This window comes from Rhincodon typus, unplaced genomic scaffold, assembly GCF_021869965.1.
Source record: "Rhincodon typus isolate 14 unplaced genomic scaffold, sRhiTyp1.1 hic_rhity00002852, whole genome shotgun sequence".
Lineage (NCBI taxonomy): Eukaryota > Metazoa > Chordata > Chondrichthyes > Orectolobiformes > Rhincodontidae > Rhincodon > Rhincodon typus.
In genome coordinates this window covers 10,233-20,588 of record NW_025968490.1, presented here as the reverse complement: position 1 = coordinate 20,588, position 10,356 = coordinate 10,233, and the positions used below count along the sequence as shown (strand labels likewise).

Genomic DNA, 10,356 nt, shown 5'->3' with positions numbered 1-10,356 from the left:
CAACTGCCCCTTTGTAAGGACACTTTTTTTTTCAAAAATTTATTTCTAGGGCCTGGTAGTTTTACTTTGTGTCAATCGCACATTCAAACACTTCTATCCATTGAATATAGGACAAGTACCCAAGAAGTCAGGATAGTTACTTCGCACTCTGTCCATCCCTCAGTTCAAGATCATTCTTTCTTTCTTTGGTTCTTTCTTTCTAAACACTTGCATGGTAAATGGGTGCATAGAGTGTCAGTCAACTCCCTGACATCCAAATAGTGATCTGAATACTGGGACTTCCTAGTTATCTGTACCTTGAATTTGTCTCTGTCTGTTTAGAAATGCTTATGCCTTTGCAGAAAGAGAAAAACCAACATTGCAGCAATAGTTAAAAGTTCTACCTAGTACAGAATATACTAAAGTGTTAGATTTTTTAGTCTAAATTTCTGCATTCCCCAAGCCTATTGCAGTCTTTTTGTGGACAGCTTACCTATTCCTTTCCCCACCCCCCACCCCTGAGAGAACATAGAAATAATCTCTATGAAATCCAAAAATACCTCTAAAACACTGCAAAGAACATCCCAAATACTTGATAATTCAAAAAGAATACTTCTGATTAATTATCTTGCCTTTGAATTGGATACCCTGCCACTTAAAGAAGTTTTGCCCCTTTAAAGGAAACTATTTGCAGAGTAAACAATAAAGAGCTGTCTGCATATTTGCTGACTTGGAGTCATGGTATTACAATAGCCTGATGGGCTGCATAGCAACAGGATAGAATCTGTTTGGGTGCAGTGATGGCCAAGCATACCCCCTTTTTAATCCAGCAATGTCGCTAAGGTCAGGCAAGAGCCAGCTGTCCAGAGGGCAATATGGTAAAATGGTACAAGTTCTCCATTGCACCATTACAAGCTGTACTACACCAGACAATTTTGCATCTGCTGTATTTGATGGGAAACTAGATAAACAAGTGAGGGAGAAAAGAGCTGGGTAAGTCAATGAAATTGGATAGCAAAATGGGAGGAACCTTATGAGGAGCACAAATGTTACTGTGAAGCAGAGATAACAAGGTGTAGAGCTGGATTAACACAGCAGCCAAGCAGCATCAGAGGAGCAGAAAAACTGACATTTCGGGTCTAGACCCTTCTTCAGAAAAATGAAGCAGTTGGACTGACAAGCCTGTTCCTGCGCTGCACACTCTATGTAATGTATCAGTTTCATTGTCTATTGTCACTTCTCTCCATGTAATCATGCACCCACCAGTCACGTCACTGTACCAATTCCAAGCCCCTTGGCCTGTACTAGTAGCATCTCCCATCGTAACTAACTCCAACACTCTCTCTATTTAAATAAAATGCAGTCAGTTTTGACATTTAATTATACATAATATCAAAGTATTAAATGCAAACAAGGACAACATTTAAGACTTAAACTGAACTATACTTATGAATCCTGATTCAATTATCCTGTGACTCACATCCTGTTACATGTGAAGAATTCATGACTTTTACTTTTGAGTGCAATACTGAAGGAAATTGACTAACAGGTGTTATTGCCTCTGTATTCCAGTATTCAGTTACTAGAGAAATCATTAGATTATTCTGTAATATTTTCCAATCTGTGGATAAACTCTCTAATGATAATGCTTTATATTTACTATTTTCCCTAGTGCTCCTTCAATTTTGTGTTTTTTCACAAGTGAAAGAATTGCTGTTACACTTGCAAATTCCAGAGGTAATTCTATAATTACATTCATGCTGGCACAACACACATTTTAAAAAATATACACTTTCTTTCCATTATTAAGACCAGATGAGGAAGGTTGAATTGGCCTCCTTTTTTTAATATCCTTGGTTGGCTGCTACAAATGTTCCAAATTATTTTCTAGCACAAGGCTATAGATCTCTCCAGTAAAATAGATGCTCAATGTCTACTGTAGTAAGGAGCCAATCACAAGGTTTCTTACATTGAAAGAAAGGGTAATTATTCTCTGCTAACCTGAGAAAAATAACAAAATTATGATATCAACCATATATACATAAAGTTAAAGTCCAGCTCAAAAGCAAGATGAAAAGAACGTACTCTTTTGAAGTTCTTCGAATGTCCTTGGGGCATAAAGTTTTAACCTGAGACATTGGTTGTCCACCTGAGACAATGGTTGTCTTCAATGGGGAATTCTAGTTCAATAAAATCCCGCAGTGGAATCAAAATTGTCATGTTGTCTGATTTTGTCTTCTATTCACTGAAAAAATATTCGCAATTTTCAAAGCTATTTTGAAAGTCTAACCCATGTAATATGCATCACGATACCCTGTTTGGTGTCAAGTACCACCCACATACTCATTTCTTTAATGATTCACAGATCTCTGTTCAATTCAATGAATTCCTTTCCCAGATGAGCCTCAACTTTTTTATCCCAGTTGTTGGTAATATTGTACAAGTCAGATCCAGTCATGAATTCTGACTGAACGTTTCATAAGTTTCAATTGAACATAGAATCCCTAGAATGCATACCGCCCCTCAAAGAGTATCCCACCCCCTACGCTATCCCTGCATTTCTCACCTAGACACTATAGGCAATTTAGCATGGCCAATCCACCTAACCTGCGCATCTTTGGACTGTGGGATGAAATCCACGCAGACACTGGGAGAATGTGTAAACTCCACACAGACAGGCACCTGAGGCTGGAATCAAACCCAGGTCCCTGGTGCTGTGAGGCAGCAGTGCTAACCGCTGAGTCACTGAGCGTATTCATGTGAGATTGCTTAACAATATAGCAAATGTTTATTGCACAAAAGAAAACAAAAAAAACTATAAATATGAGACAGTTTATAAAGAACTTAAACAGCAAAATGAAGCTTCAATCTCTATCCCAGCAGTATCCACTAAAGATACAGAGTTAAGTTCCATCTTAACTAATTTCTTACTTAACTGACACTTTTCAGTTTTCCTTCTAGGATTACTGAAACAAATTTACAACTCCCTTTCTGTTCTGACAGCTTGAAAATGTGTACAAATTCTCACAGCTTGGGAAATTCACAAACTACGACCCTTTTGCTATGGCGATTGTTCTCCCGATCTGTAAATTGGGAGAGGGGAGTGAGCAGTGGGACATGGGTGTCCTTGTACACCAGTTGCTGTAGGTAAGCATGCAGGTGTAGCAGGCGGTAAAGAAGGCAAATGATACGTTGACCTTCATTACGAGAGATTTCGAGTACAGGAGCAGGGATGCGTTGTTGCAGTTGTACAGGTCATTAGTGAAGCCGCACCGAGAATATTGTGTGCAGTTTTAGTCTACTTTTCTGAGGAAGGATGCTCTTGTTCTCGGGCTGATTCCAGGGATGGCGGGTCTGACGTATGAGGAGAGATTGACTAGGTTAGGATTGGTTTTGCTCGAGTTCAGACGAATGAGGGGGGGATCTCACAGAGATTTATAAAATTCCAGCAGGACTAGACAGGGTAGATGCAGGGAGGATGTTCCCGATGGTGGGTGTGTCCAGAACCAGGGGTCACAGTCTGAGGATTCGGAATAGACCATTTAGGACGGAGATGAGGAGGCATTTCTTCATCCAAAGAGTGGTAAGTCTGTGGAATTCATTACCATAGGAAGTAGTTGATGCCAAAACATTGAATGTATTCAAAATATGGCTAGATATAGCACTTAGGGTGAATGGAATCAAAGGTTTTATGGGGAGAAAGCAGGTTTAGGCTACTGAGCTGGACAATCAGCCAGGATCATGATGAATGGTGGACCAAGCTCAAAGGGCCGAATGGCCCCCTTCTGTACCTATCTTCTATGTATGTACGATCTAAACTCTTCTGAACTAAAGTCAATTTAAATGACCCAGGTCTGTATATTCTATATGTTGTAAACACAGCAGTAAAAATGCTGCATCAATTAATGCTACAGGTATCCTGCTAGACATTTAATTAAGTTACATGCTTTCTGGCAAATTATTAGGTCAGTGTTCTAAACAACTTCCTGACCTTTTTTTTAACTTTTTGAAAAAAACCATCACCTTCACAAAACTGAAAATAAAGTCCATCTGTAGAATTCTTTACGATAGAGGGCAGTTAAAGCTAGGTCATTAATGTATTCAAGAACAAAACAGACAAATTTTTAATCAGTAAGGGAATCAAGGATTATGGTGGGGGTGAAAGCAGGAAAGTGGGGTTGAGAGTTATTAGATCCCATGGCCTTATTAAATGGTGGAACAGACTCAATCAGCTGAATGGTCTACTCTGCTCCTACATCTTATGGTCTTACCTGCCTCTATTTTAAAAAATCCAAACCTCCAACTGATAATATTAGACACCTTTATCACATGAAAAACATCAGGAACGTTGGGGGTTTGGTGAATATTTTAGGAGCATGGAAGAAAGCAGTCAAGAAGATATTGAAATCATCTGACCACGTAGTAAGGAAAGGTGAGGTGAGCAATATAGATGATTTCTCAGGAAGAAGGCAGCCTGAGACCAAATTTGAAGTTGTGGTGCAGAGAGCCTCCAATGCACTAGAATTGAAAGAGGAATGAGTGACTGTCAGGAGGAGATGGAGAACGGTGATCAAATAACATTGTGACAACCACATATAAAATGGGAGAATGCAAAAGTTGAAGAATGAGTGCATGTGCACTCAATGAAGCCATAAGACCAATACTGTCTGTTTGTAGTGAATAGAATAGGGTGCAAGAGTAAGGAAGTAATGATGGGTTTGTAGAAAACATTGGTAGGACCACAGTAAAAGAAATATTTGCATTTACCCATCCAGACCTTAAAGCCCTCACAACCCTTGGAATTTCCAATTGGTTCTTAAATGATTCTAGGAGTTTATCCAGCATTACACCATCCAGGAGGTCCTTGGTTTTTTTGCCCTGAACACCTCCTCTGATATCAGTCCTGTATTTGCATTTGATAGTTGAACCTGTTTTAAACTGTTTGTTTGTTTGTTTGTTTGGTTAGTCTCTCAAATGGATTGATATCATCACTAAATTCCCCGCTGAGGTATTTTAACAGCTTGGGCACGATACTAGTATCTTGCACGTGGTTTACTTCAACAAATTTCATGCAGATGTGAGGAAACAGAAAGGAAGCCAAGAAAGAACATGGGCAAACTTAGTATGATTTTATATATTTATTTACATCGCCCTGCCTTGGCTTAACATTATTTACAACTGCATTGAAATGTCACAGTGCGGGGATGCAAACTTTGCATCACGTGGGCATATGAAGGCAATAAAAGGCATGAATCAAAGCAAAATAGCATCTAAACACACAAAATAATGTTTCTAATGAAACACATGGTAGAAAAGTACAGTCAAGTATTACATAAAGCGGTAAGATCATTTCAAGAAAACAATTCAAACAAAAGGAAAATACAATTCAAACAGTAGATTGAAGGAGATGTGAAGGAGGCTGTGACTGAAGTGAAATCATGATTAATTCTCGGCTGCTGAGATAATCAGATGCTGTTAGATGTCACTATAGTCATCCCTTCAAGAATGCTGCAAAAGAATCCTTCTGGCCTTCATAGTCAGAAAAGGCAGAGGCGATGTGGTCTGGGTAAAGAGCAGCTGCTTTGAATGGTCTCCTGTTATCCATCCTAAGAGATTTAGAAATCTTCCCAACATCAATACCTCTCCCAGAAAAATAAGCTTGAAGCGTTCGGAAAAACTGAAGAGGAAAAGAATCAAAGCTGTAGTCGAAGCTAATTAACTTTTAATTTGTTTGCAAGCTGTTTTCTTATTCACTCTGACTTTTACATAATTGCAAAGTTATAACAGAAAACATTGACTTGTCTATTCAACTGGAATACTTCAAGCTCTTCCATTTCCTGATTCATTGTTGCTTCTAGAATGGTACCCTCTATAGTGAAGCAAATGCATCTGTTCAATTCCTCTCTCATTTCCTTATTTTCCATTATTTATTCTCCAGCCTGACTTTCTACAGGAAGCACTCATTTGTTAATGCTTACCATTTGTTTTTTGTATTTCTAGCTATCATTCAGAAAGTCATTTTGAATCATAGAATCCCTACAGTGTGGAAACAGGCCCTTCAGCCCAACAAGTCCACACCAAACCTCAGAGCCTCCCACCCAGACTCATCCCCCTATAACGCACACATCCCTGAACACTACGGGCAATTTAGCATGGCCAATTCACCTAACCTTCACATCTTTGCACTGTGGGAGGAAACCGGAGCACTCAGAGGAAACCCTTGCAGACATTGGGAGAACGTGCAACTCCACACCAACAGTTGCCCAAGGCTGGAATTGAACCCAGGTCCCTGGCGCTGTGAGGCAGCAGTGCTAACCACTGAGCCACCATGCTGCCCTGCAAGTTTGCTTCCAGCATATAGATTCAATATTCTGAGCAAGAGACATAGGTAGGGCATGAAGAAGAACTGTAATGTATGGCTACGTGGGAATGACCCAGAACTTACTGTCAATGGAGGTGGTGGAAGTAAACGTGGTTGAGCACTTGAAGTAGACAAAAATTGCAGAGCTAGAGGGATCAAGTGCAGAATAAGAGTTATTGGATTGTTCTACTGAGAGCTAATAAGTACGCATTGGGCTGAATGGCCTCTGTCTGTGTGAACCTGATTCTATGACTCTCAATTATTCAATGGTGTTGGTTACACCTTTTGGAAATCTCACCGAGGGAGGTTAAACAGAGCCTATTTCATGAGAGAGAGAGAGACACAGAGATTTCTGGAGGAAATCTCGAAAATTAGGTGTAGGCAGCTGGAGGCATGGTTAGCAATGATGAGAGAGGCTAGAGACCAGAGTTAGGGAGTACAGGGTGCTCCTGAGGATTTTGGAGTTGGAGGAGGATGCACAGACAGGGAGGAGCCAGATCATGGAGTTTGGTACAAGGACGATAAATGGAAACTGTGATTCTAATAGGAGGAGAGAGAGGATGGCCGAGATAATGAAGATATACAGTTGAAAAAAGAATCATGGGTTTGTGATTAAGGTCTATGAAAGGAGCGTAGCCTGATGAAGTGGCATGACTACAATATACCTATTCACAGAATCGGTTCAGATGTAAGTTCCAACATACTATCTTATCCTACTGTTCTTCTGCCAGTGCTGGTTCTCGTACTTTTCCTCATTCATATTTCGAGAATTTTTGAATAGCACAAGGGGTGTGGGGCATTTTTAAGATGCCAAAGAAAGGATATGAGATAGCCTTGGCAGACAAGGCTAAGGATAATCCAAAGGGATTCTGCAAGTAGATTTAAGAGCAACTAGGGAAAGAATAGGACCCCTTAAAGTTAGAGGTTATCTGTGTGGAACCACAGTAGATGGGAGAGATGATAAATGAATATTTTGCATCAGTTTTTACTGTGGAGAAAAACATGGAGGCTAGGAATTTGGGAATAAATATTGATGTCTTAAACAGTCCATGTTACGGAGAAAATGGTGCTGGAGGTCTTAAACATAGATAAATGTCTGGGACTTGATCAAGTATATCCCAGGACATCGTGGGAAGTTAAGGAAGAAGTTACTGGGTCCCTAGCAGAGATATTTGATTCATCTACAGTCACGATGAGGTGTCAGCGGACTGGAAGGTGGCTAATGTTGTGCCTTTATTAAGAGAGGCTGTAAGGAGAAGCCTGGGAATTATAGACCAGTGAGTCTGACATCAGTGGTGGGTAAGTTGTTGGAGGGATTTCCGAGAGATAGGATTTACAAACATTTCGAGAGGCAAAGGCTGATTAGGGATAGTCAGCATGGCTTTGTGCATGGGAAATCATGTTTCACAAATTTGAGTTTTTGAGAATGTAACCAAAAAGATTAGGGTAGAGCGGTAGGCATTGTTTACATGGATTTTAGTAAAGTCTTTGACAAGGTTCCGCATGGTAGACTGATCAGTAAAGTTAGATCACATGGGATTAAAGGAAACCTTGTTAACTGGATATAAAATTAGCTTGATGGGAGGAGATAAATTATTTTGAGAACTTAGGAGGCATGGTTTGTAAGCTTTTAGATGACACTAAAATTGGTGGTATGGTGGACAGTGACGAAGGTTATCTAAGATTACAAATGGATCTTGATAGATTTGGGCCAATGGGCTGAGGAATGGCAAATGGAGTTTGATTTGGATAAGTGCAAGATATTGCATTTTGGTAAAACGAACAAGGACTTACACAGTTAATGCTAGGGCCCTGGATAGTGATGTCGAATAGAGACCGAGGGGTACAGGTACATAGGTCTTTCAAAGTTGCATCGCAAGTAGACGGGGTGGTTAAGAAGGTATTTAGCATACTTCCTTCATTGCTCAGGCCAGTAAGTATAGGAATTATGATGTCATGTTGGGGTTGTACAGGACATTGGTGAGGCCACTTTTGGAATACTGTGTATAGGATATTATGAATTTGGAGAAGGTCCAGAAAAGATTTACCAGAATATTGATGGGACTGGAGGGTTTGAGTTATAAAGAGAGGCTAGATATGCTGGGCTTTTTTCACTGGAGCATAGGTGTGACTTTATAGAGGTTTATAAAATCACGGGGCGTAGATAAGGTAAATAGCAAAGATCTTTTCCCTAGGTGGGGAAGTTCAAAGCTAGGGGGCATATTTTTTAGGTGAGAGAAGAAAGATTTAAAAGGGACCTGAGGGGCAACTTTTTCACACAGAGGGTGGTTCATATGTGGAATGAAATTGCCAGAGGAAGTGGTAGATGCAGGTGCAGTTACAACATTTTAAGAGACATTTGGACAGGTACATGAGTTGGAAAGGTTTGGAGGGATCCGGGCCAATACAGAAAAGTGGGACTGATTTAGTTTGGGAGCATGGACGAATTGCACCAAAGGGCCTGTTTCCGTGCTGATTGACTCCTTGACTCTATAAGGACGACATGAAAGGACGAAGTGCACTGAAACCAAACAGTTTCAACTAGTGTCCGGTAAGGGTCGGGTTTACAATTCTTTCACTCTGCTTTTGCAGTTTTCTCCAGACTTGTGCAAAGCAGTGGAGTTGGGATTTGGTGGGAGACGGATTGGGATGTCTTTGTATTAAGTCTGTGTGAACGCAGTATACGATTGTTTCCAACATATCATTACTACCTTTAGTTTGGTAACTGTAAATTCGATAGATGGCATGCTAAAGTCACAATTGTATTGTAACAGAAATACTCTCCCTATGTGCATAAGACTAACAACACCAGCCAATCTACCTCAGTTGGGTCAATTAGTCTTGACTCAAAGGGATAATGAAGTCAATAAACCTATATGGCGTACACTAGCTTCCACAAACTTAAGATTCAGCTTCTTCCCTTTAGTAGGGAGACACTTCAATCAGTTTCATGCTGGCACCGTGGGCTATCAGAGCAAATGCCTTTATGTCTGAGTTAGATAAATACTAGCCTTTTTTTTTCGTGACAATATTGACAGGTATCCTTAAAGCCAATTCAGCAAATAAACTAATAAGATTAATCTTTAAAAATAATTCGGCTATAATTCATTTCTGTCGGTCAAGGTATGAACTCATTTCTACGTCTTTAACAAATTATTTTAATCCAGAAGACAAACCATCATGAATTCGACCACAGGAGAATAAATAAACATAACTGGCACGTTACCGAGTAGATAGAGATTCAGGCTGATCGAACTAATGGAAAACTGAACTCTTACCAGCTCCCTGTTTCTTGGGTTTTCCAAAGACTTCCAAGCATCTTTAGACTCGAGGGGAATTGCATGGACTAAAGTCACGAGAGAGGCAGCTAGGCAGAACGTAAAAAACTGCACTTTGAGCATGATGGAGCGTGGATGTTACTGGAAAGAAAATCAGAAGAGTCATATCATACACATTTCAAACAAAATAGGACAATACGAACCTGGACAAGCTTAATACTCACATAATGCCTTTGCACTCAGGACTGAAATTGAGTTAGCGCTCCCAACTGCTGAGCGGCTTGAAATGCCTCTGTCAGTGCTGCAGCTATTTTCTTTTATACCGGTGGCATTTTGTGTGGGTGTCAGTGACGTTAGCAGAGTGTACCAGGAGTAATGATATTTCAATGGGTTTGATAAACTCCAGGGAGTAAAGCCTGACTTCGCACAAAGCGGAATTAATTACATATCTGCATAAAATAGTGCCTTTAACTATATTGATCCAGATAAGAGATTCTCGACCCTGAAATTCAGGGTCTACTTGATAGTTATCTCCAAACCTTGGCAAAATGTAATAAAATCTGCAGGCTGCAACGAAGTCAGCTTGACCAGTAATAGCAGTCTCTCCTTTTGAGTTACAATCAAGTCTTAGCATTATAGAATATATAACTGAGGCTGATATAAACACAAGACAGCGGTGGTCTGAGTAGCGGAGGTATAAGACATTAGACATTTTCAATATGTTGGCATGAAATGCAA

At 40.1% G+C, this 10,356-nt stretch overlaps 1 protein-coding gene across 1 annotated transcript; it reads right to left on the bottom strand.

Moving 5' to 3' along the window:
- Window positions 1–5,141: 5,141 nt before the first annotated feature.
- LOC109920928 (uncharacterized protein C2orf66) lies at window positions 5,142–9,944 on the bottom strand. Its single transcript, XM_020520990.2, has 3 exons — window positions 9,843–9,944; window positions 9,619–9,759; window positions 5,142–5,656 (listed from the first exon to the last, which is right to left on the bottom strand). Exons 2-3 carry the CDS (start codon window positions 9,739–9,741, stop codon window positions 5,471–5,473), a joined length of 309 nt encoding a protein of 102 aa, XP_020376579.1. The 5' UTR covers window positions 9,742–9,759; window positions 9,843–9,944; the 3' UTR covers window positions 5,142–5,470.
- Window positions 9,945–10,356: the final 412 nt, after the last annotated feature.

Bases quoted from the DNA above. Each gene is read 5' to 3' on its own strand.
- LOC109920928 (XM_020520990.2), bottom strand. From the start codon at position 9,741: ATGCTCAAAGTGCAGTTTTTTACGTTCTGCCTAGCTGCCTCTCTCGTG. The intron at 5,657-9,618 runs GTAAGAGTTCAG...TTTCCTCTTCAG, and splicing joins ACCCAAGAAACAGGGAGCTG to TTTTTCCGAACGCTTCAAGC.